Source organism: Somniosus microcephalus, chromosome 7 (genome assembly GCF_052327205.1).
Source record: "Somniosus microcephalus isolate GS21.2 chromosome 7, FLI_Smic_1.0, whole genome shotgun sequence".
Lineage (NCBI taxonomy): Eukaryota > Metazoa > Chordata > Chondrichthyes > Squaliformes > Somniosidae > Somniosus > Somniosus microcephalus.
Window position 1 is genome coordinate 59,869,491 of NC_140993.1, and position 27,309 is coordinate 59,896,799.

The 27,309-nt window shown below is 45.7% G+C and overlaps 1 protein-coding gene across 3 annotated transcripts in view; it reads right to left on the bottom strand.

Annotated features, from left to right (window-relative positions):
• The window catches only part of zc3h3 (zinc finger CCCH-type containing 3), a 311,770-nt gene that overhangs the window by 87,849 nt on the left and 196,612 nt on the right, over positions 1-27,309 (bottom strand). For all 3 annotated transcript variants that reach the window (XM_085992499.1, XM_085992500.1, XM_085992501.1), the window contains exon 9: positions 629-760. In XM_085992499.1, coding sequence (XP_085848625.1) covers positions 629-760 — 132 coding nt within the window. The remainder of the gene's footprint in view (positions 1-628; positions 761-27,309) is intronic.

Consider the following 27,309-nt stretch of genomic DNA (forward strand, 5'->3'; position numbering starts at 1 on the left):
GTATTAAATCACCTGTCTATACTTGTCATTTCAAAAAGAGTGAAGGTTATAATGACTGCTTGAGCAACAGGGGTAGATGAACAGTGCAGTGGGTTAGCATACTGTCCTGTCATCTTTAGTACCTAGATTTGAGTCCAGCATAGACTGATAGGGGGTCTCTTTCAGTCTGCTAGCTGGAAAGATTCTATGCAAAATGAGCTTCAACCCAATTCCCACTAGGTATATGCTCACACCATACCCGTGCCACTAATGTAACAACCTTACTCAGAGACCACAGGATGACTGTTGCAGGGAATGAAAAAAATGTAATTCTGTACAGGGTTACAGTTCTTCTAAAATTGTGCCTGGTGCACAAAGCTGGGGAGCTTTACTGAGCATCTAATAATGCTACGTGTGAGTGTTTGATGTTGACTAGGTGCCTAAAATGGGGCAGTGTTCCATTTACCAGCATTAACATCCCTTCGTCCGATGAGCAAAAAATGTATACCCTCCCGACCACACACGCAAAAAAACCACAGAACAGTAACAGCAAATTTTGAAAAGGGATCCCCTGTAAAAGAAACAAACCAAACCTACTAGTAACAAACAGTATGTCAATAAACTTTTCCTCCTATTCACTTTAATGTACCTTTGCTCCTAGTGGGCAGTATCCCATCAGGAAATCTCGGCAAACTTCAGCCTTCCTAGACACATACACGTGGCTGTAAGGACAGTTGTTGTTGCTGCAGATCCCTCGGAGGTAGTAAGAGCAAACTGGCATCTACAATGCAAGCAGAAAATAACATTGAACTTTTGTGAGACAGGCGTTCCAATTGCTGATCAATGAAAATAGAATAAAGGACAAACAGCAATCTGCAAACAGCCGACTGGTTCAATTTGTTTTTTTTTTTTGTTTTTTTTTAAGTACCTGCTTGCGCTTTCAACAGTTTCTCAGTTCCCCTTAAGTGAACGTTGTCCCTTAGGATCTGAAAGTTGTAATTTTTATTGAACATCTACATAGATGCATTATCCACCAACTAACAATTGCTTGTACTTGCCGTAATCTGTTTACTGGAATGCACGTAGTCTGGTGCTACGCCATCAATCAATTCGGTGTTGTGGAATATCGAACAGAGCTTTTACAGGCTTAAGTGCATATGGGTAATGCTGCTTTAAAAGTGTTCTGGGATCACTGCATTCTTTCTATCTGCTATAGGTAATCTACTGCCTTGCTTTGATACACAACTAGAGAGGACCAATTTCAAAGTGTAAAAAGTAAAAGATCCCACCTCCACAACTCACATGTCTCTATAAAGAATACATGTGGTTCAGTATAATACTTACTCACAATTTACAGAACACAACAAAAGGATCAGAAATAGTAATCCTAGAACCATATAACGTTCAATCAAATGCTCTTAACAATTTTAAAAATAGAGCTAGGCCATTCAGGAGTGAATTCAGGAAGCACTTTTCCCCATAAAAGGTAGTGTAAATCTTGAATTCTCTCCCCCAAAAGGCTGTGGATGCTGGATCAATTGAAATTTTCAAGACAGAGATTGATAGATTTTTGTTAGGAAGGGTATCAAAGGATATAGATTTAAGGCAGGTAAATGGAGTTGAGGTACAGATCAGCCATGATCCAACTGAATAGCAGAACAGGTTCGAGGAGCTGATTAGCCTACTCCTGTTCCTATATTCCTATGTAATGCATACAAGGAAGTAATTACCTATTTGAATTTTCAGGAATCAAGATAAGCAGTCAATTGTGCTGCACAAAGTTTCTTGAAATGTTTTTTTTTCTCCATCACAATTTTTCTCCAGGATGAACAAGAACTGTAGAACTGGTGCACTTTCCGCTGATGTCCAAAATTACAAATAAACTCAACAAAGTCCAAGTATTAAACAAATACCCACTAAAACACCGAAGAAAGGCATAACTGAGCTGATTAAGAAAACATTTCATCTGATGGTTTTCATAGCAGTGAGTAATTTTTAACTTCAATCAGAAACTGTGTTCATGTCTGTGGAAGAGATCCTTCACCAATTTTCCCATCCCTAGCCCTGCTGAGGTCAACTATAATGTTACTGTAACCAAGATGATGCATTCTGATCCAAGGGGTTACATTCTGGAACCTTCTGGTGTGTGTCGCTTTGGGCTGGACAATATGGTGCAATTAGTCAGCAAGCCATGAGAGCTTCTCAGGCCATAAACCACTCCGTGTCTAAATGGTGTGGAGTAAGCCTTCGCAGATACGGATATGCAGTCCCTCCGAGTGAACTGCGTTACGTTAACCACCTCCATGGATGATCAGAAAATCTGCATGTGGAAGCGAGGAAACCACAAACAGGAAGTTTACAGGGGCACAAACCAATATCTTACCACTCTATGGAAGATCCTACCAGAGCAGTGCATCACTCAAGAAAGATCAGGTGTATAATAACAAAGTTCAGAATGAGAAAAGTCCATTTAGCCTATCAAGACTGTTTCATCTAGAGGCTTTACAAAATGATTCTGTCATGGATACCCCCTTCCCTCCAGTACTACCGGTTGATCCTCTACCTGAAGGAACACTAAGCTCCTTCCCTACCTCCTCTGACAAAAAAATCAAGCAGTGCTCTTAAATATCTCTATAGCCCTCAATCTGGCTTAATAACAGAAAAGCTAAACTTATGTACAGTTAGAACATTTTTTAAATTGTAAAGGGTGAACCATTTGGTTGGAGTTTATTTTTTTTAAAACCTTACAAGGATTAAGAGGCTCAGTACATTCTGTAAAGCTAACAGCAACTCTTCAATTCCATTTTTGGTTTATGTTGTAAATGTGAGGTTAGAAAATGTAATGTTCCACAGATCACATTTGGATAGCACCATACATCATTGCCTAGCTTGGAGCAGCTGTTCTTTTCTAGTTATCACATTCATTGTGAGCTCAGCAAACAACAGAATTACTTGAAAATGTTAGGAATGCCAGAATCTGTGTAATTAACCTTTCGCCAACACTGGGAAAGGTTTCTCATTCCTCCAACCAAAAAAGAAGAAAAATCAGGAAAGACTTTTGCTTTAATTTCAATTTCCTAAACGTCTGTGTTAGTAAAGACTAAAAGTTAACAAGCAGCTCAACAGTGCATAGGGTCTGTGCGTCAACATGTCTCTCTCTCTCTTATCGTGAAATGGCATTTTGGTTCATTATTCCTCAGATTTTTCATTTTATTTTTATTTATTCTTGGATTGTGGGCAACACTACGAAGGCAGTATTTATTGCAAATTCCTAGTTCTCCGGAGGGCATTAAGATAAACCATGTAATGTGGGACAGGAGTCACGTGCAAGCCAGACCAGGTAGGGATAGCAGATCCCTTCCCTGAGAACAATAGTGAATCAGTTGGGTTTGTACAACAATCTGGCAGCTTTCATGGTCATTCTTTCTGGTGCCAGTACAGAAATTAACAGATTTTCATTTCACAATTGGCTTTAAACTCTGGATTCCTAGTCCTAAAATGAATGGATGGAAAATCATGGCTCCTGACTATCTGGAAGGCATTGATAAGTGGTTGTGAAGAAGGGAGAAATCAGAGTAAAACAGAATGAGAGGAGAAAAATGGGGGGCAAATCACCAATTTTAGGATCCAAACAGGTGATCTAGGCTGAGTGACCAGTGCAGTACTGAGCAATTGTTTAAGTTTTGTAGGACTTTCAGATGAGTGATAAAAAAAATCGAGGTCTTCCCTGCCTGTCCAAGTGAACATGATTAAAAAAAAACAAAAGCAAAATACTGCGGATGCTGGAAATCTGAAATAAAAGCAGAAAATGCTGGAAATACTCAGCAGGTCAGGCAGCATCTGTGGAGACAGAAACAGAGTTAACGTTTCAGGTCGATGACCCTTTGTCTCTCTCCACAGATGCTGCCTGACATGATAAAAAAAAACCTGCAATGGGAAGATGGTAATATTTGCATTCTGGAGTGATGAAGTTGATGGAGTCAAAGGGCCTCCTTCATTCAATTCTATCTAACGATAGGGGACTCACATCCAACATATAAATTGGTGAGAAAAAGCAGTAAACCTGAGGATTGGAAGCAGTTTAGGATTCAGCAAAGGAGGACAAAGGGATTAATTAAGAGGGGGAAAATAGAGTATGAGAGTAAGCTTGCAAGGAACATAAAAACTGACTGTAAAAACTTTTATAGATATGTGAAGAGAAAAAGATTGGTGAAGTCAAGCGTAGGTCCCTTGCAGTCAGAATCAGGGGAATTTATAATGGGGAACAAAGAAATGGCAGACCAATTCAATACATACTTTGGTTCTGTCTTCACAAAGGAGGACACAAATAACCTCCCAAAGATGTCGGGGAACATAGGGTCTAACGAGAGGGAGGAACTGAAAGAAATCAGTATTTGTAGGAAAATGGTGTTAGGGAAATTGACGGGATTGAAGGCCGATAAATCCCCAGGGCCTGATAATCTACATCCTAGGGTACTTAAGGAAGTGGCCCCAGAAATAGTAGATGCATTGCTGGTCATCTTCCAAAATTCTATAGACTCTGGAACAGTTCCCATGGATTGGAGGGTAGCTAATGTTGCCCCACTATTCAAAAAAGGTGGTAGAGAGAAAACGGGGAATTACAGATCGGTAAGCCTGACATCGGTTATGGGGAAAATGCTAGAATCCATTATAAAAGATGTAATAGCAGAGCACTTGGAAAACAGTGACAGGATTGGACAAAGTCAACATGGATTTACAAAAGGTAGATCGTGCTTGACTAATCTACTGGAATTTTTTGAGGATGTAACTGGTAGAATAGATAAGGGAGAACCAGTGGATGTGGTGTATTTGGACTTTCAGAAGGCTTTTGATAAGGTCCCGCAAAGAGATTAGCGTGTAAAGTTAAAGCACATGGGATTGGGGGCAAGGTACTGACTTGGATAAAGAACTGGTTGGCAGACAGGAAGCAGTTGGAATAAACGGCTCTTTTTCCGAGTGGCAGGCAGTGACTAGTGGGGTACCGCAGGGATCGGTCCTAGGACCCCAGCTATTCACAATATATATATAAATGATCTAGACAAGGGAACTAGATGTAATATCTCCAAGTTTGCAGACAACACAAAGCTGGGTGGGCTTGTGTGCTGCGAGGAGGATGCCGAGAAACTCCAGTATGATTTGGACAGGTTGGGTGATTGGGCAGAAGCGTGGCAGATGCAGTAAAATGTGGATAAATGCAAGGTTATCCACTTTGGTGGCAAAAACAGGAAGGCAGATTATTATCTGAATGGCAATAGATTGGGAGAAGGGGAAGTGCAACGAGGCCTGGGTGTCCTTGTGCACCAGTCGCTGAAGGTAAGCATGCAGGTGCAGCAGGCGGTTAAGGCGGCAAATGGTATGTTGGCCTTCCTAGCGAGAGGGTTCGAGTACAAGAACAAGGATGTCTTGCTGCAGTTGTACAGGGCCTTAGTGAGACCACACCTTGAGTATTGTGTGCAGTTTTGGTCGCCTTATCTGAGGAAGAATGTTCTTGCCATGGAGGGAGTGCAGCGAAGATTCACCAGGCTGATACCTGGGATGGCAGGAATGACGTATGAGGAGAGATTGGGTCGATTGGGCTTATACCTGCTGGAGTTTAGAAGAATGAGAGCGGATCTCATTGAAACTTATAAAATTCTAACGGGACTGGACAGACTGGATGCAGGAAGGATGTTCCCGATGGCCGGGGAGTCCAGAACCAGGGGCCACAGTCTAAGGATAAGGGTGTCATAAATCTCATCATCGAGAAACTACCTATGAAATAACACTGGACGGCCAGCTGGTGGCGCCGTCCGAGTATAAATACTCGGGCGTTGGCCCCAGCTTTCCAGGGACATTTTGTAAGACAAGGAGCTAGTTGATACAACTAGACTTCCATGTTCCGAAACAAGTTGATTAAAGCCTTGCTTTATGCTCAAACCAAGTGCGTAGTGAGTTTTATTACGTCAATGGGGTAAGCCATTTAGGACAGAGATGAGGAGGAATTTCTTCACCCAGAGAGTGGTGAACCTGTGGAATTTTCTACCACAGAAGGCAGTTGAGGCCAATTCATTAAATATATTCAAGAAGGAGTTGGATATATTTCTTAAGGCTAAAGGGATCAAGGGATATGGGGAAAAAGCAGGGACAGGGTACTGAAATTGGATGATCAGCCATGATCGCATTGAATGGCAGAGCAGGCTCGAGGGGCTGAATGGCCTACTCCTGCTCCTATCTTCTATGTTTCTATGTTTCAATGACTTCATTTTTATTATTCCATGTTGGGCCAGCGTGCCATCTTGGGCTTGATGTTGTTTTGATCAGTGTTATCCGTGGAGTGTCCAAACTACAGCCAATAGCCCACAAGCCCTGGCTATCTGGCCCACAAAGCCCTGGTGAAACAGTTTCTATTTGTGCCCATATTTCTCATGCTACTGAGTTTACCTGCTTGAAGTTCATGGCCTGGTGCTTTGGAAAGGCCCACTCTCAGCCTCAATGGTGGAAAAAATGCTAAATTCATCTGACTGTTCGGACTGCTCTTATATGAAATTAATTACACAAAATTAGCTTATTAATTACACAAAATTAGCTTTTAAACTTAGACGTGGTGGTTAGTTTTCAACTTTATTGGTCTACATGTGGTCTATGGGGCTCCAGGATGCAATTAAATGACTCATGAACACAAAAAGGTTAGATACCCCAACTCTAATACAGAGGCAACATAAAATAAAAGATTTAAGATTGTGCTGTTTAACAAAGAAAAAAAGGTCTCTAAAATCAGTTCTTTTACAGCTAATTTAACAGTTTGGAGCATGCACACATTTCTTAGAATGAAGCTATAAACAAGAGAAACTTGCACTGTTATTTCAATTAACCTGCGTTATACCCTGGTGCATTGAGATATCAAACAAACGGTTCTGAAGCATCCCCTCACCATTATATAGCATTTATACATGGGACTCAGACATGGAAGCTAATGAAGCTGAACATAACAAGAGGTCCTAAACTGCACACAACTGAATTTTCAAGCTCTATTACAGGGGAAAGTGCTGATTCTCCATAAGCAGGGGAGAGAAAATACACAGCAGTGGGCAGTGGCTTGTGTCCTTGCCTCTACTAATCTACAGAACAAGCTTCTCCATCTGCATGTTACATATCCTGAATTCATCATCTGTAAATGGCTGATTTGTGAGCACTGATGGTGCAGAAACAGCACATATTTCTTTCGACAATGAGATTCTCTTTGTTGTTACCTGGAGTGAGCTAACTTTACACAGTGAGACTGGTCTAAAAGAGGGAAACTTGAAAGGCTTGGTGGGGGCTGTGAGGAAGGAGGAAGGGGGCTTCTTAGAAAGGAAGTTTGTAAAGTTCAGAAGGCCCTCATTAAAGAGGAAATATTCAAACTTAGGGTGGGGGAGGAGCCCTCCTTTAAAAGGGGAGAGGAGCAGTTGGGGAGGTGGCACCCCTTAAAAAAGGGCACTTTCAAAGCTGGAGCAAGTGGGCTCTACATAGAGAGAATATCCTCCTTTAAGTGCAGATAACCACTGAAGAAAATGCTCAATTAAGGGAATCTTGTCTCCTAATTAAACTGCTAAATTAGCTACAAACAGCATTTCCATTTGTACTTCCATCTTATTCTTTTTTCTGTCTCAAGACCAAACATCATGGGGGAGGAGAAATAATTTCACTATAAATTGATCCTTTAAAAGAAACAAAGATAATTTACATTTATATAGCACCTTTCACAACCTCATGCTATCCCAGAGTGCTTTACAGCTAATTAAGTACTTTTGAAGTTTAGTCACTGTGGTAATGTAGGAAACACGGCAGCCAATTTGCCCACAAACAACAATTAAATAAATGACCAATTCACCTGTTTTTAGGTGTTGATTGAGTGGATAAATACTGGCCAGGATACCAGCAGAACTCCCCTGTTCTTCTTCGAATAGTGCCATGGGATCTTTTACATCCACCCGAGGGAAGGCAGGACCTCAGTTTAAAGTCTCTTCTAAAAGACGGTATTTCCAACAGTGCAGCACACCCTCAGTACTGCACTTGAGTGTCAGCCTAGATTACATGCTTAGTTCTGGAGTTGGACTTGAATACACAACCTCAGAGGTAAGAGTGCTACCACTGAGCCAAGGCTGAAGTACTATTTAGGTGATCCCAAGCTTTGGTTGTGAAATCCCATAGACCAGGAGTCCAAGTTTTGTCTTCGTGGGCCACATAGGTATGGACCATGGAGCTTCAGGGGCTACATATAAAATTTAAATCCATGTTCCCATTAATTTGCTTATATCTCAACCTTCTAATACAAACAGATCTGAGTGTTCTCATTGAACTTATCCACCAAAAATGTTCCTTCTAAACCTCCAGGCTCACAAATTTCAAAGAATATGTGCAAAAAGATCGAGTTAACTGGGCTTATCTTGGTTTGGCTGTCACACGGAATTACATAAAGATTACAACACGTCCCAATGAGTCCTTGTTGAGGTTTCTTGTCCATATGAGCAGTTGTCCTAATCCCATGTGCCTGTGGAGTGTCCATGTTCCTTCAGTCTTCTTTCCTTCAATTACCTATTCTTAAATGTTGACACGGTCTCTGCTTAAATCACTAACTCCGGTAGTGCATTCCATAACCTCACAACCCTCTGTGTAAAAAAAGTCCAACATCTCTTCCGTTTAATCATTGATCTATGTTCCCTTGTTCTAGACCCCTTAACTATGTGGTCCTAGGATCATAAACTGGACATCGCTGAGAAAGGGAAACCAAGGGAGGTAGGGAGCCTTTGATTCTGGGAAGGTACGAGTTAAAGTATGAGATGAGTCTTGGTTTCAATGCACTGAGGATATAGGTGTGAATGCAGGATGAGGCGTTTAGAGCTTAGGAGGAATTAATTGTCAATAAGAAAGGCAAGAAAGAATGGTGATCTAGAACAGACGACGAGATGTTCTCCTACAAAGTGGGAGGGTTAAAAATAAACTTCTGTGGGAGACTCAAAATGGGAGGAGGTGGGAATAGTGGAGTACTTTGTAGCAAAAGTAGTGGCCCAGTAATTCCTGTCACAACGCGTGAGTACGGACGGGGTACTCACGCGTGTGCCAGGAGGAATTGCCGGTTTTCAGCATGCACAGCGCATGCGCTAAAAATGGGCATTTCCTGTCCTCTGACCCAAGGGGTTAAGAGGCTGAACGCATGCGCGGTATTGGGCAGCGCGTGCGACTTGGATTTCCTGTATTTTTACAGATTTGCGCATGTGTAAAGGGCTCCGGTTTTTACGCATTGAAAAACCACACGTAAGTACTTAGTTTTACAGGTAAGTGGTCTTTTAGTACAATTTAAAAAAAAATTTCCACAGGTTTATTATTTTTAAAGAATCTACAGTAAGGTAAGTTTAGTTTTAGACCCTATTTTTTAAAAATTTATTTTTTTCAAAAATTTGATTGTTTAAAATAGTTTTTTAAAGTTATTCATAGTTAATTTAATTATTGGGATGCTTTTTAAAATTTTATTTAAAGTTTAAGTAGTGTTTTGGGGTGCCGTACTTTTCATGAGTTTGACAGTCTTTACTATCAAACTTATGAATGAAGTTTCCCCTCCCCTGATTGGCTGAACAGTGCTCACCTGATCCCAGCCGGCACATCGCACTAACTACGCCGCTGGGTCAGGTTAGCACAGCGCGCCGAGATCAGAACCGGGCCACTTACAGGAAATCCACTGCGGGCCAGGTTTCAGATGTCGGCGCGCCGGGTAAGTGCACATCAGGGGCTTGCACGCGCGGCAAGCCCCCGACACCAAGTTCTAGGCCAATGTTATTAACCTAGAAATGTTTGTGAATGAAACGGATGAGGTTTAATAAAAGGCAGGGCTAAATAAGCTATGCTAACTCAGCAGTTTTCTCTAGCTGAACACAAATGGAAAGCTTAACACAGTAAAGTGACAATTTGCTCAATCACTGTAAAAACAATAGGGAGAGAAGACTTGCCCAATAACAATTTGCACTCTATTCTCAATTTACTGTAAACTGCTGAATAACCATTTATTCTGTAACACACATTTTATTTACCTAGATAGAGTTTACAGTAACTTTATCATAGCAGAGGAAACCAAAATAGTGACCTTAAACCTCCTCCGTCAATCACTTCAGGAGTGTCACCATAAGGCCTCTTTTAAAAAAAAAAGTGGATGTCAAAGGTAGTCTTAAAGTTTTGTTTTCTGATGAAGAAGGTCTTTCAACTGCCCTTCTTGACAACCTGCTCCAGCTGCTGATCACACTCTGTTAATACTTTCCTGCATCTGCACTAAACTTGTCCTTCACAACTCTATAAACTTGTAATAACAGAAAATGCTGGAAAAACTCAGCAGGTCAGGCAACATCCGTGGAGAGAAATTTGAGTTGACGTTTCGGGTCGAACCCTTCTTACAGTATTTTGCTATCTATAAACTTGTGCTCGCTTGTCCTACTGCCCTGGTGTATCTGAAAATACTGCTGCAGGGTTACTTTCTCTATACCTTTGAGTAGGGAATTGTGGATACACATTTGAAGCAGAGCAATATACAGGGATATGGGAAGACAGCAGGACACTGGGGCCGATACATACATGATGAGTCGAATGGCCCCCTTCTATGCTGTAAATAAATGTCTATGGTTCTACTTTAATGTATCTCTATAATGCGTCCATTGAGATGCCTCGGAGGCTGAAGTGCCCTTTTTTCCTCATTTCTCAATGAGCTGTTTCTCATTTCTCTTGCCTCTGATGGAGAAAGACGAGAACATATGGAAGAACAAATGTCTGACTAAACTATTACAGTCCTGTAGAGAGACTGGAAACTTTGTCCAAAATATATTAATGAGTGATCTGATCTGAGCAGCAAAGAATCTCCATCTGGGGCAAAACAAGTTGGCATAGGTCTCAGACCTCATATGATGTGGGAATAGAAAACCATGTGCGGTATTACCTATCTGTAAAGACATTTCCATACTTCTGCGCCTGCACTTGCCATGGTTTGCACAAAACCCAACAAAGTAGGTTACACTCCTATGTGTGGAATAATTAAGAATTTTTTTTTCAGTTCCTTCTCCACTTTATTTTTTCTGCACCTCTTCATGGGTGCATTTATCACTTGGACTGGTAGCTGCAGTTTGGGTTCCAGTCAGGCAGAACCCTGTTTATATTAAATAAAAACAGAAAACGCTGGAAATACTCAGCAGGTCAGGCAGCATCTGTGGAGAGAGAAACAGAGTTAACGTTTCAGGTCGATGACCCTTCGTCAGAACTGGAAAAAGCTGGAGATGGAACAGGTTTTTAAGTGCAGGGGCAGGGAAAGGGGGGAGGGGAGGAAAGAACAAAAGGGAAGGTCTGTGATAGGATGGAAGGCAGGAGAGATTAAGAGACAAAAGGGATGATGGTGCAAGGCAAAAGGAGATGGTAATGGGACAAGTTAACAAAAGATGACTCGATGAAGTGTAAATGGCAATGGCAGAATGATTGACAGCTGCCATGTGAGAGAAAAAAAAGTTTAAAAAATAGGAGCAAAAGAGATTAGCTCTGACAAAGGGTCATCGACCTGAAACGTTAACTGTGTTTCTCTCTCCGCAGATGTTGCCTGACCTGCTGAGTATTTCCAGAATTTTCTGTTTTTATTTCAGATTTCCAGCATCCGCAGTATTTTGCTTTTGTAACCCTGTTTATATTGCTTGGCTCCTGCATGGCAGAACCTTTAAAACTTTGCAATCCTGGCAAAAATTAGGTTGTGCTGACTCAATTTGCAGGTACACACACCTGTGTTTGTGCCTCCGGGGGAAGAGTGTTGCTAATATTTGCAGTATACAGCCACCCCCTTATTTGACGAAGTTACAGGCAAACAAAAAGCTCCCTCAGAACTCGACCCACAGCACAGTTGCTGGGGAACTGCAAAATCCTGTGCAGGAATAGTTCATAAAGGGCAGCAGTTTGTCATAAATGGGGAAGGTATGGTGGTGACATAAAAGTTGTCTAACTGTTCACAATGCTACAGGTGAGGCTTGAAGGCAGGACTGCTACTTCTGAAGCTGAAGAAATCAAGCTCCTGCTGCAAGAGATGCATCAAAAAGGGGTTTGGCTATTTGGGATGGAAGGCCATCATCCAGTCAAAGCACTGTGTATGTGCAGGAAGGTCACCCAGCTCACTTGTAGCTAGCTCTAAATTATCAGCAGGAAAGTAGAGGTAGCTGTATTTGTCAATTTTGCTCACATATCTTGTGGAACTCCTCAACCGTGGCACAATCCTAACTGGACAGTTTCCATTCCCTCCATGAGGGCACTGCACACATATTTCTATTGTGCCTAAGGTGCATGGCACACTTTTTTGAAGGTTGAGGTGGCAACAGAGGATCAGCAAACAGATCCGGAGCATCCAGCACGAGGTGCTCCTCTGCTGTTGGGGACCTTCTTAGTCAGCGGTCATGGATACAGAGGATCGCCTTCTTCTCCAGAGAGCCATCCATCCAGTGTTTCTTTTCCTTCAAATAATGCAGGCAAGGTGCACAGCCAAGGCTGCTTCCTGGATATTGGACTTTCATGTTATGATGATGCTCCTGTGGTCAGGTACCACCTAAACACGGTATGCAAATTCTCTCTCTTCATGAAGTCATAGGATTCATATCAAGAATGCCATGTGTGACTCCTTGCCCTTGCGGGAACTGCCAACACAATGAAAGGTCTGCACCCAGTCCCAATGTTTCCTTACTTTACCCATGGAAGAAGTAAAGTGCTACCCCTTGCAAAAAATAGCAGTTGTTTCTTCTCTGGCACACAGCAGGTTTAAGAACATAAGAAATAAGAGCGGGAGTAGGCCATACGGTCCCTCGAACCTGCTCCGCCATTCAATAAGATCATGGCTGATCGACCTCAACTCCACTTTCCCGCCCGATCTCCATATCCCTTGATTCCCCACGAGTCCAAAAATCTATCTATCTCAGTCTTGAATATACTCAAACACTCAGCATCCACAGCCCTCTGGGGCAGAGAATTCCAAAGATTCACAACCCTCTCTCCTCATCTTGGTCTTAAATGGCCTACCCCTTATCCTGAGACTATGCCCCCTAGTTCTAGACACGTCAGCCAGGGGAAACAATCTCTCAGCATCATTCCTCTTCAGAATCTTGTATGTTTCAATAAGATCACCTCTCATTCTTCTAAACTCCAGAGTACAGGCCTCATCATAGGCCCTCTCATCCCAGGAATTAATCTAGTTGCACCACCTCCAAGACATGGGGTTGGGGGTAATGAATTGGTTAACAGACAGAAAACAGAGAGTAGAGATAAATGGGTCTTTTTCAGGTTGGCAGGCCTGGTGGGGTGCCACGATAAGGAGACCAAAACTGTGGCCCTGTACAATTGTAGCAACTCTTATAGCCCCTTGCAATAAAGTCCATTTCATGGGATGTGGGCATCACTGGCAAGCATTTATTGCCCATCCCTAATTTCAGAGGGTAGTTAAGAGTCAATCACATTGCTGTGGGAGTCAGGTAAGGATGGCAGGTTTCCTTCCTTAAAGGACATTAGTGAGCCAGATGGGTTTTTACAACAATCCGATAGTTTCATGGTCACCATTACTGAAACTAGCTTTTTATTCCAGATTTATTTAATTAACTGAATTTAAATTCCCCAACTGTCATGGTAGGATTTGAACTCATGTCCCTGGATCATTAGTCCAGGCCTCTGGATTACTAGTCCAGTAACATAACCACTATGCTACCATTCCCTCCCTGTATCTGCATGCTAACTTTGTGTTTCTTGCACGAGGACACCCAAATCTCTCTGAACACCAACATTTAAAAGTTTCTCACCATTTAAAAAATATTCTGTTTTTCTATTCTTCCTACCCAAGTGAATAACCCACATTTCCCTACATTATACTCCATCTGCCACCTTACTGCCCACTCACTTAGTCTATCTATATCCCTTTCCAGACTCTGTGTTCTCCTCACAGCTTACTGTCCCACCTAGCTTTATATCAGCAAACTTAGATACATTACACTCGGTCCCTTCATATAGGTAATTAATATAGATTGTAAATAGCTGAGGCCCCAGCACTGATCCTTGCAGCACCCCACCAGTTACAGCCTACCAACTTGAAGATGACCCGTTTATCCCTACTCTGTTTTCTGTCCGTTAACCAATCCTCTATCCATGCTACTATATTATCCCCAGCCCCATGAGCCCTTATCTTGTGTAATAACCTTTTATGTGGCACCTTATCAAATGCCTTTTGTAAATCCAAATATACAGTACTACATCCACTGGTTCCCCTTTAGCTACCCTGCTAGTTACATCCTCTGGGGTAATTTGGAAAAATCTTGTATCAAGAAAGTTTCATTCTGTAGTAACCTTCACTTCTAGTGCAAGAGCCATCCCTTTTCCAGATGTCTGTAGATCATTGGACAGCAGATGGCAGAGCTCTGTAGCAGCCTGTCTTGTATAGTGAAGGTGGCAATGACTCCTTTGACATGTCTAGATTCATGTCCTGGGATAGTGGCCAGTCAATGACTACAAATTGTTGGCCCCTCACAAATCCCTCTTCATAATCTCATTTATGCAGCATGTTAAAAGCCCATAAAGTAATGCCTATCCTCACCTCTTTCTACGCTATGATGACACAGCCGATAGTAACCAAAAATATTGGAGATTGGAGGGGAAACAAACCCCAAAACGTAAAAATGAAGGACAACCCAAAAAAAAAAATCTAGTGTAGAACAAAATACACTGGAAAAAGCAAACATAATTAAGCAATACTTTCCTTCTTTCTTTAAGAAGCCTGCTTCAGCTGGTGAGTTCCCTAGGAATCTGGTACAACCTTTTATGGTGAAGGCTCGCTCTTATAAATCGGATTTACATAGTTTGCACTATAGGGTGCGGCCTCATTATTCGTTCCCAAATCACCGGTCAGAAAATTGGGCAACCTGAGAGTGCCAGGACGGCACTCGATTTTCTTACTCACGAATGTTGCATGAGCAATGCCAGGTGCTTGCAAAATTTACCCTGAACTCTCTTGACCAAGAGAGTGCTCTACGCATATTCTGCATGAGCAGAATCGACTCCTCACAGTAAGAAATATTAATGTTGAGAGAGAAGGAAGCAGGCAAATCACTGCTTTCTATACATTTAAAATTAGGTAAGATTGGTTAAAAATAACCCACAAGTACTTGGTAGACCAGGTTGGACTGGATTTACACTATATTGCAGTGTCAACTGAAGTGATGAGAGTCTACCGCCTCCAGAGAATGTCACTCCGGAGTCAAGTCGGGCCCTGACTCCAGATTTATATTGTACGATTAGCTCAGCACTGACATCAAAGTTGCAGTGTGCATGCACTCTACGTCTCCAACTTTTAGCTTTCCCCCCTTGAGATGCAATGTCTTTGATCTGAGATTTTGTTCTTAGGCTTCTGCCAGTGGTGCTTTATAATGCAACTGTGGTCAGCGACTCAATAGTGGTCCACTGTAAGATTGGGAACGAGGAGGAAACAGAAGAAGCACATGGCTGACCAGTACATCGTTCAGCCGTTTGTGTGTCATGCTACTTGTCAATGTGCAGTCTCTGCAACAATAATGTGCATAGGTTAAAGAACAGAAAAACCCTCCACGCAAAATGCAAAAAAGTATTTCTAACCATGTAGGTTTACAAACTTGCCAACTAACGGAGATGTAGAAAGATTTACTTTAATTACTTACACAAATTGCTCTAATCTTTGCCAATTTGATTTTTCAAGGTTTTTTATTGTTGCATATTTAGGAATTGTAAAAAACGAGCTGAGTCAAGGTATTGGCTTTTTGTTGCTTCTGCCTGAGAGTGTGATGAATGGCCCTAACTGCACCGCTCCTTGTAATAATGCAGGTTAACGGGGAGCAGTGGAACAGGGAGCAAGGTTTCTGCTTCCTAGAGGCTTCCTGCTCCCATAAGTAATAAATCAAACATGCTGGTGATGTAGTTTGCAAATAACACAGGTCTTTTCTGATCTGGGGCTGGCTGCAGCCATTTAAACAGACAGTATTTCATGTCTTGAGGCAGCTTGAAGGATACACATTTGTATGCTGGTCTCAACTGCTACACTCAAACTCTTCCCCCTCTCTCTTATGGTATATCACTGCAAAGGAAGGGGAGAAGGAGGGCGTAAAAGTTGGGAAGGAAAAGTTAGACCCAGTCCTGCCTACTGATGTCTCCTTTTTCTTTTTATATTTCCTTTAAGTTCTAAATATTCATCCAATTGACCAACTATCTTCAGCATCCTAGGCCTAACTATAATCAGCTGCTTCATCAATGATCTTCCTTCCATGATAGGATTACAGAAGAGGGGCTGTACGTTGATGATTACACTGTGTTCAACACCATTCGCAATTCCCCGGGTAATGAAGCAGTCCCTGCCCACATGCAGCAAGGCCTCAACAACATTCAAGCTTGGGCTGATAAGTGGCAGGCAATGACCATCTCAGGCACTGACCAGAACTCAACTGGAACAACCAAATAAATACCACAGCTACTAGAGCCCATCAGAGTATTCTGTGGCAAGTGTCTCACCTTCTAACTCCCAAAGCTTCTCCACCATTTGCAAGGCACAAGCTAGGAGTGTGATGGAATGCTCTCCACTTGCCTGAATGGGTGCAACTGCAATAACACAAGAAGCTCGACACCATCAAGTATAAAGCAGTCCAACTGATTAGCAGCCCATCTGCGAGCTTAAATATCCACTCCCTCCACCACCGGCGCACTGTGGTTGCAGTGTGCACTATCTACAGGATGCACTACATCTTGCCAAGGTTTCTTCGGCAGCACCATTCAATTTTGCGACCTCTACCACCCAGAAGGACAAGAGCAACAGGTGCGTGGGAACACCACCATGCTTAAGTTCGCCTCCAAGTCACGTACCATCTTGACTTGGACATATATAATCGCCATTCGTCTATTGTCGCTGGGTTAAAATCCTGGAACTCCCTACCTAACAGCATCGTGGGAGTACCTTCACCACATGAACTGCAGCGGTTTAAGGTGGCGGCCAAACACCACCTTCTCAAAATCACTTAGACTTTGCTGTGTGGAACATTCATTGCACCGCTTCTTACACAGTAAAGTCGAAGTGATTAAAAAATATTCATCATTTTTCAGGATGTGGGCATTGCTGGCAAAGCCAGTATTTATTGCCCATCCCTATAAAGATTCCCCCTCAACCAACAGTACCAAAAAACATGTCTACATAGTAACAGTGACTATACTTAAAAGGTAATCATTGGTAGTAAAGCACTTTGGGATATTCTGAGATAACAAAAGGCTCCATATCAATGCCAGTTCTTTCTTTAAAAGATTGAAGGAAACTTGCAATTTGTGTTTGATATATTCAAGTAGACATTTTTTTTTAATGCTATTTCACACACCCGATTATAGGGACCATTGTCAATTGATTCAGAAGTAAACACAACTACTGTTTCAGGAACGAGAAGAAAAAAAACCAAACCAAACAAAACTTGAGAGACAGTATCCTCAACAGTGGTTTTGTTAAAACCAGTCAAGGTGCCGATTAACTCGCTTCAGATTACACTAATATTTTACAGCATATTTTATATGCAGTGTCAGTGTAATTTTTCGATTAAATATCAATGACTGTGTCATTGCAATTTGAGTTATGTTGTACACCGGTGACTCAAAATGTTCCGGAATTTATCACTTGGCTCCATTGCTTGGGGGATTTAACTAAGTAAGTTTCAATTCTGTAGAATGAAGACTAATATTACAAAGAATAACAAATGCACTACAATTGGCCTCATCACTCTGGGCTTGGGTGGGAAAAATCAGCTATTTTTCCTGCTTCTGATCAATATTCAGTAACTCTTGATGGACCATGTCTGTAATTGTGTGAGAGAAGGAATGAGTGGGAGAGCGAGTGTGTGAGACACTGTGAGAGAGTGTGAGAGTGTGAGAGAGTGTGAGTGTGAGTGTGAGTGTGAGTGTGAGAGTGAGAGAGAGAGAGAGAGAGAGAGAGAGAGAGAGTAAATGAGAGAAAATGTGAGTGCGCGAGATGAATGCGAGAAAACATGTACGAGAGACAAAATGCATGAGTACATTCGAGAGAATGTGCGAGAAAGGTTTTGTATGTGTAAGAGAAAGAAAATCTGAATGACAGTGCTCACACATAGAATCATAGAATGGTTACAACAGGGAAGGCCATTCAACCCATCGAGCCCGTGCCGGCTCTCCGCAAGAGTACTTCAGTTAGTCCCACCCCCACCCGCCCTGCAAATTTTTTCCCGTCAGTTACTTATCCAATTCCCTTTTGAAAGCTGTGATTTGAGTCTGCCTCCACCACCCTTTCAGGCAGTACATTCCGGATCCTAACCACTCGCTGAGTAAAAAAGTTTTTTCTCATGTTGCCTTTTGTTCTTCTGCCAATCACCTTAAATCTGTGTCCACTGGTTCTCGACCCTTCTGCCAATGGGAACAGTTTCTCTCTATCTACTCTGTCCAGACCCCTCATGATTTTGAACACCTCTATCAAATCTCCTCTCAATCTTCTCTGCTCTAAGGAGAACAACCCCAGCTTCTCGAGTCTATCCACGTAACTGAAGTCCCTCATCCCTGGAATCATTCTCGTAAATCTTTTCTGCATCCTCTCTAAGACTTTCACATCCTTCCTAAAGTGCGGTGCCCAGAATTGGACACAATACCCCAGTTGAGGCTGAACCAGTGTTTTATACAGGTGCATCATAATTTCCACACTTTTGTATTCTATGGGCTAAAAATTGAGTAGCGCCCCAATTGAAGCACTAACTTCGCCGGGGCGCTAACCCGGAAAAATTAGTGCCCCCGCGCCGGAAATTCAGTGGTTGCGCCCCAAGAGGGAAGCGGGGCGCTACTGGAAGCGCTGCGAGTGAATATTGTGGCGCTACGTGCCGCAGCGTCACGCCGCGGTATTGCAGGCCTTCCTCCCCTTCTTAAAGGGGAGGGGCCTTGTGCAGCGCGACCTGGGACCCAGCAGGGCCCCCGGGGATCGGGAGTGCAGGCAAAAGAGCCCGGCACCCAAGAGAAGTGCCAGGCTCTTGGAGCGCAGCCGGCACTCCGCTGGGGGGTTCAGGAGGCCGGGGACGGGAGCGCAGGCAGGTGCTGGCAGGCAGCCAGCAACAAAAATGGCCGCCCCACACCTCGCCTTTAAATTGTGCCTCCTCGGCCGCAGGTACGCCCCCCTGACCCCGTCGGACATAGCGTCCGACGGTAAATCAGGGGGCACTCCCGAAGATCGTGGCCGGGGCGTTGCGCACACCAATGACGTCATCGCCAGCGGCGCAGCGCCGCAGGGTGCTACCGGTTAGCGCCACCACTGACCTCCTGCTGAATTTTGCGGGAGGCGTGGGCAGTGCCGCGCCCGGGCGCTAGTTGGTTTGCGCCCCACTTAGTGCCCGCTTAAGGCGCTAACAACTGAATTTTTCCCCCTATACCTCTATTCATGAAGCCCAGGATCCCATAAGCTTTTTTAACTGCTTTCTCAACCAGCCCTGCCATCTTCAACGATTTGTGCACATATACCTCTAGGTCTCTCTGTTCATGCACCCCCTTTAGGATTGTACTCTTTAGTTTATATTTCCTCTCTTCATTCTTTCTACCAAAATGTATCATTTTGCACTTTTCTGCGTTAAATTTCATCTGCCACATGTCCCCTTGAAGTCAATCAACTATCCTCCTCACTGTTCACTATACTTCCAAGTTTTGTGTCATCTGCAAACTTTGAAATTGTGCCCTGAGCACCCACATCCAAGTCATTAATATATACAGGTATCAGGAAAAGCAGTGATCCTAGAACCGAACCTGGGGAACACCACTGTATACCTTCCTCCAGTCCAAAAGACAACCATTCACCACTACTCTCTGATTCCTGTCACTTAGCCAATTTCGTATCTATGCTGCCACTGTCCCTCTTATGGGCTTCAACTTTGCTGGCAAGCCTATTATGTGGCACTTTGTCGAACGCCTTTTGGAAATCCATGTTCACCATGTCAACCGCATTGCCCTCATCAACCCTCTCTGTTACTTCATTAAAAGACTCGATCAAGTTGGTTTAACAATTCTTTAATTAATCCACATTTGTCCAAGTGACTGTTAATTTTGTCCTGGATTATGGTTTCTAAAAGCTTCCCCACTACCGATGTTAAACTGACTGGCCTGTAGTTGCTGGGTTTATCTTTACACCCTTTTTTGAACAAGGATGTAACATTTGCAATTCTCCAGTCCTCCAGCACCAACCCCGTTTGTAAGGAGGATTGGAAGATTATGGCCAGCACCTCTGAGATTTCTTTCTTCACTTCTCTCAGCGTCCTAGGATGCATTCCATCTGGTCCTGGTGACTTATCTACTTTAAGTACAGCCAGCCTTTCTAGTACCTCCTCTTTAGCAATTCTTATCCCAACGAGTGTGTCCTCTACCTCCCCCTTCACTATGTCTATGGCAGCAACTTCTTCCTTGGTGAAGACAGGTGCAAAGTACTCATTTAGCACCTCAGCCATACCCTCTGCCTCCATGCATAGGTCTCCTTTTTGGTCCCTAATCGGCCCCACCCCTTCTCTTTACCCGTTTACTATTTATATGCCTATAGAAGACTTTTGGATTACCTTTTATGTCAGCTGCCATTCTATTCTCATACCCTCTCTTTGCCCCTCTTATTTTCTTTTTCACTTCTCCTCTGAACTTTCTATATTTAGGCTGATTCTCAGATGTATTCTCGACCTGACATCTCTCATACGCACTCTTTTTCTGCTTCATCTTACTCTCTATCTCTTTCATCATCCAGGGAGCTCTGACTTTAGTTGCCCTACCTTTCCCCCTAGTGGGAATGTACCTTGACTGTACCCGAACTATTTCCTCTTTAAAAGGCAGCTTATTGTTCCATTACAGTTTTGCCTGCCAATCTTTGATTACAATTTACCCGGGCCAGATCCGTTCTCATCCCACTGAAATTTGCCTTCTTCCAATTAAGTATTTTTACTTTAGATTGCTCCCTGTCCTTTTCCATAGCTAATCTAAACCTTATGATACTATGATCACTGTTCCCTAAATGTTCACCTACTGACACTTGCTCCACTTGACCTACCTCATTTCCCATAACCAGAACCAGCAATGCCTCCTTCCTTGTTGGGCTGGAAAAATACTGATCAAGAAAGTTCTCCTGAACACACTTCAGAAATTCTTCCCCCCTCTCTGCCCTTAACACTATTACTATCCCAGTCTACAGTATATTAAGATAGTTGAAGTCCCCTCTATAGTTCTTGCATCACTCTGTAATTTCCTTGCAAATTTGCTTCTCCACATTTTTCCCCACTAGTTGGTGGCCTATAGAATCACTGTAATGGCACCTCTATTATTTCTTAACTCTAGCCATATAGATTCTGTCCTTGACCCCCTCCAGGATATCCTCTCTCTCCAGCACGGTAACATTCTCCTTAACCAATACTGCCACACCACCTCCTATCTTTCCTTCCCTATCTTTCCAGAACACCTTATATCCAGGAATATTTAATACCCAATCCTGCCCTTTTTTGAGCCAGGTCTCAGTTATTGCCACATCATCATATTCTCATATGGCTATTTGCAGCTCACCCACCTTGTTTACTATGCTTCGTGCATTCACATACATACTCTGTAAACCTATTTTAGACCATCCTGTGTTCTCTCTTAGTCTGACCCCACCTAATACCATACTATTTCTTACTTTAGTGCTATCCGTCTCTCCCAATCCTTTGTGCCCTTTGTTTCTCATTTCTAATGCCCACCCCCCTGCCAACTTAGTTTAAACCCTCTCCAACAGCACTATCAAACCTCCCTGCGAGGATATTGGTACCGGCTCTGTTGAGGTGCAACCCATCCGGCCTGTACAGGTTCCACCTCCACCAGAACTGGCCCCAATTGCCCAGGAATCTAAAGCCCTCCCTCTGCACCAACTCTCCAGCCGTGCATTCATCTGCTCAATCCTCCTATTTCTATACTCATTCGTGTGTGGCACCGGGAGTAATCCAGAGATTACTGCCTTAGAAGTCTTTCTTTTTAATCTCTTTCTAGCTCCCTAAAATCGGCCTTTCTACCTATGTCGTTGGTACCAATATGGACCACGACCTCTAGCTGTTCACCCTCTCCCCTCAATGTTCTGCAAACTTGAGAGTACTGGTTGATATTAGAATAAGGCTCGGCTGTGATCGTTCCACATGATAGCAGGAGTCAGCACCTCCAGGAAAGAAGGGAACAACCTGGTGACTCCGGGCCGGCTGGAATCCCTGGACTACCAGGGGAAGGTAAAACTGGAAAACCGGTAAGTCATCCCTAGTCAAAAAACAAATTCTGGGGGTGGGGATGGGGGAGGGCGCGATGGGTGGTGATGGTTTCTGTTGTACAAACCAAGAATTGCAATGACACTGCAGTCACGTGTGCTAATAAAATACAGATATTTGCAGAATGCCTCAATTCAGAGGTACAACTAAACTGTTCCTTTCAAACCACTGAAGAACATTACTATTATGAGTAATGATGGGGAGTACCATTGATGATAATTTGTTGACCCCTGGTCTTGTAAGATGTCAAGGTTTATGATCTCTTTGGAATGATAAGACAATTTTTGGGGCGACTTAATGTGAAACTATCTAAAGAAATGAATGACACAATTAATTTGACTATAAGGAGTTGGGATCTAGCTTCAAATTAAGCCCAGACATAAGAATGAAAGTCTCCCTCCTTTGTTTGCTATATGTATCCCAAGTGGAATGAAATGTAGTCCCACCTTATTTCCTGGCGGGTATGAGTCAACCATACAAAATGGCTCACAATTCAGTAATACTTGCCACTAAATTGGCAATCTGACTAAAAAAACTACAAGCATGGTTGGTGTGCTGAAACCATTGGTGCAATGGGAGCTGGTGTCTGAGGATTTGTAGAGTGTGACAGAGTAAAGGAAATTTTAATCAGCATCCTGTCCTGGGAGTATTTGAAACTGATACCCGATAGCAAAAATACAAACCTGTTCTGTACTCTAGCATGAGATTACCTGGGTCTGATGAACCCACTTTGTGCAGTTGAATCACTAAGTTGAATTTCAAGTCATAAAGTGACAGCTTGTAGTCACAATGTATCGACAGTTTGATTATGTCACAAATGACGATGAGAGAAAATAACACCCTTGTGATCCAGCCTCTTGGTTTACAACAACACTGTAATACAGAGCTTAAGCTATCAATTCCCAGTACACAATGAATTCCCAAACTCAACCGAGTTTTGTTCGGGGAGGAGGGGAGAGAAGGAAGTGAAGTGTCAAGCAGAAGAGAATGCCTTTTGGCAAGGGGTAATCAGATGGTGGATTGATACATGCTGCTGTTGTGGCCAACTTTAGAGCAGAATAAACAGAGGCATACGAACATGTCATCCTCCTGCTCTCTCAGGCAGTTTGGGGAAAATTGTGTGTGTGACATGAGTGACCTAAAGAAATAAGAATATCTATTTAGGATATATATATATACACACACACACATATACAGAGTCATTGATATGAATAACAATTATTTACATGCTAGAGAAATATAAAGTTGGCTGTTGCATTCATATCAATGACTAGCACTACTCTGATAACATCTTCAATTTTTCCCCAATTATGTGAACAAAATTGGACTTTTTCTTCAATGCCCTTTTCATTAACATGGGTTTACCTTTCAAAGTATTATTGAAGCACAGCATGGTATTTGTTTTGATGAGCTGGTGTTTACTTTGATATTATCTGGTGTTTGTAGGGACAGCCTGGTACGTCGGGCTTGGCGGGACCCAAAGGACCCAAGGTGAGCCAATTAATGTTGAATGAAATCATGGTTTCTCTCAAAATGAACTCAGCATGAAGCTGTCATATTCAACCTGTTTCATTATTGTTGTTCATGGTTTTCATTTGAGCACAGATGGCAAAGTTTATGGAATAGCTTGTTTTACCCAGAGTCTGACTGGACTACAAGTGCAGCTGATGGGAAAAGGAGAACAAACATGATTACAGCAAAAGTTCTTACATTTTAAACCAAACAGTTCAGTAAAAAAAAAGCACTCAAGATCAGCCAAAGTTTTTGCTCTTAATGATTATATATCTATACTAGCTGGGGGAGCCCGGCTTTGCCAGGGCTGTTTTGGGGTGGGCGGTTTAAATAGAGTCCCAGGCTTTAGGGCCCTGTCTGTGTCCCTGTCTGTCTACCTTTTAATACCTTGAAAGATGAAAGTGCAAGCACTTATAAAACGTTTTTGGTAAATCTTATGTTATTTTTAAAAGAGATACTAACTTTCAAAGTAGTTTTAGCTGGAAGCTGAAATCAGAGCTGGTAGTGAAACAATGGCTGGCACATCCCTGAGATGAAAACGATTAGTCCCGCCCACACACACACCGATTGGCCAACCATCAGGGGTCTGTACTGTAGGATTGGTCAATCGTGACGGCACAGGATTGGTCGAACCTTGACGTCAGTCAATCAATGCTAGCAGATAATGAGTTTAATTTTGAAGGTTTTTCGCATAAGGCGCGAACAATTTTCGTCCAACCGAAAAGTAAATACGCTTACGACCGTCCCGGAACCGTAAGCTTTCTTCGGACGTAGCGCACGTGTAGGTACGCCCTATAACTTTCGAGCGCATAGCCGCCCAGACGCACACGCGAGGACAGACAGACGGAACGACCGATTTATATATATAGACTAGCTGAAGTGCCCGGCGGTGCCGAGGCTTTTGAGGGCATGTTGTTGTTGGAAGAGAGAGAGAGAGCGCGACTAGGGGGAAGAGAGGGCGGGGGGGAAAGAGAGGGCGGGGGGGAAGAGAGGCGGGGGGGGGAAGAGAGGGCGGGGGGGAAGAGGGCGGGGGAAGAGAGGGCGGGGGGGGAAGAGAGGCGGGGGGGAAGAGAGGGCGGGGGGGGAAGAGAGGGCGGGGGGGGAAGAGAGGGCGGGGGGGGGGAAGAGAGGGCGGGGGGGGGGAAGAGAGGGCGGGGGGGGGAAGAGAGGGCGGGGGGGGGAAGAGAGGGCGGGGGGGAAGAGAGGGCGGGGGGGAAGAGGGCGGGGGGAGAGGGCGGGGGAGAGGCGGGGAAGAGAGGGCGGGGGGGGGAAGAGAGGGCGGGGGGGGGGAAGAGAGGGCGGGGGGGGGGAAGAGAGGGCGGGGGGGGGGAAGAGAGGGCGGGGGGGGGAAGAGAGGGCGGGGGGGGGAAAGAGAGGGCGGGGGGGGGAAGAGAGGGCGGGGGGGGGGAAGAGAGGGCGGGGGGGGGAAGAGAGGGCGGGGGGGGGAAGAGAGGGCGGGGGGGGGGGAAGAGAGGGCGGGGGGGGGGAAGAGAGGGCGGGGGGGGAAGAGAGGGCGGGGGGGGAAGAGAGGGCGGGGGGGGGAAGAGAGGGCGGGGGGGGGGAAGAGAGGGCGGGGGGGGGGAAGAGAGGGCGGGGGGGGGAAGAGGGCGGGGGGGGAAGAGAGGGCGGGGGGGGGGAAGATGAGGGCGGGGGGGGGGAAGAGAGGGCGGGGGGGAAGAGAGGGCGGGGGGGGAAGAGAGGCGGGGGGGAAGAGAGGGCGGGGGGGAAGAGAGGGCGGGGGGGGGAAGAGAGGGCGGGGGGGGAAGAGAGGGCGGGGGGGGGAAGAGAGGGCGGGGGGGGAAGAGAGGGCGGGGGGGGAAGAGAGGGCGGGGGGGGGGAAGAGAGGGGCGGGGGGGGGAAGAGAGGGCGGGGGGGGGAAGAGAGGGCGGGGGGGGGGAAGAGGGCGGGGGGGGAAGAGAGGGCGGGGGAAGAGGGCGGGGGGGAAGAGAGGGCGGGGGGGAAGAGAGGGCGGGGGAAGAGAGGGCGGGGGGGAAGAGAGGGCGGGGGGGAAGAGAGGGCGGGGGGGGAAGAGAGGGCGGGGGGGAAGAGAGGGCGGGGGGGAAGAGGGGGCGGGGGGAAGAGGGGGCGGGGGGGAAGAGGGGGCGGGGGGGAAGGGGGGGCGGGGGGAAGGGGGGGCGGGGGGGAAGGGGGGGCGGGGGGGGAAGGGGGGGCGGGGGGGAAGGGGGGCGGGGGGGGAAGGGGGGGCGGGGGGGAAGCGGGGGGCGGGGGGGAAGGGGGGGCGGGGGGAAGGGGGGCGGGGGGGAAGGCGGGGCGGGGGGAAGGCGGGGCGGGGGGGAAGGCGGGGCGGGGGGAAGGCGGGCGGGGGGAAGGCGGGGCGGGGGGAAGGGGAAGGGGAAGGGAGGGGGGGGAAGGGAGGGGGGGGGAAGGGAGGAGGGGGAAGGGAGGGGGGGAAGGGAGGGGGGAAGGGAGGGGGGGAAGGGAGGGGGGAAGGGAGGGGGGGAAGGGAGGGGGGGAAGGGAGGGGGGGGAGGGAGGGGGGGGAAGGGAGGGGGGAAGGGGAGGGAGGGGGGAAGGGAGGGGGGAAGGAGGGGGGAAGGGAGGGGGAAGGGAGGGGAAGGGAGGGGGGAAGGGAGGGGGGAAGGGAGGGGGGAAGGGAGGGGGGAAGGGAGGGGGAAGGGAGGGGGAAGGAGGGGGGAGGGGGGAAGGGAGGGGGGAGGGGGGGGAAGGGAGGGGGAGGGGGAAGGGAGGGGGGGAGGGGGGGGAAGGGAGGGGGAGGGGGGGAAGGGAGGGCGGGGCAGGGGGAAGGGGGGGAGGAGGGAGGAAGGAAGGGCTTGAGGCTGAGAGACGGCCACGCCCGGTTGCCGGGGTAACCCCTGCCGCGCCGCCCCGCACTCTCGAGAGCCTCGCTCTCCGAGCCCGCCCCGCACTCCCGAGAGCCCCGCTCTCCGAGCCCCAGCCGCCCCGCACTCCCGTTGCCGGGGTAACCCTTCCCGCTCACCAAGGCCGAGATCCGCACTCTCGAGAGCCCCGCCCCCCCCCGCGCCGAGCGCGGAACAGAGTCTCACCTGCTCCCTGCTGCGCGCGCACCCCTGACTCTCGTGGCTGACGCCGTTGCCCCGGGTAATGTGACACCGGGGGGGCGGGGGGGGGGGGGTGAGGAGCTTAGCAGCAGCCCAGTTACCTAGCTCGGGCCTGGCTGGGCAAGAAAGGCCCAGGCTTTCAGGCCTAAGAAAAAAACGGGGCAAAGGTAGGAAAAAGAATGTTCAGGTTAGATAAAATATTTACAAATGAGTGATTTATTTTAAAAGAATTTAATAAATTGAATTTTATTTTGCTGGAAATGTATATTTGAAAAGAAAGACGCAGAAAGCAGGAAAAATGGAAGCAAGATGGCGGCTACTCACCTCGGTTCAGAACGATAACGCACGCCCACACACGCAGCGATTGGTCGACCGTCAGGTCACCAAAGCGTAGGATTGGTCCAATCGTCCCGTCACTCGAGCGTAGGAGGGCCCGGC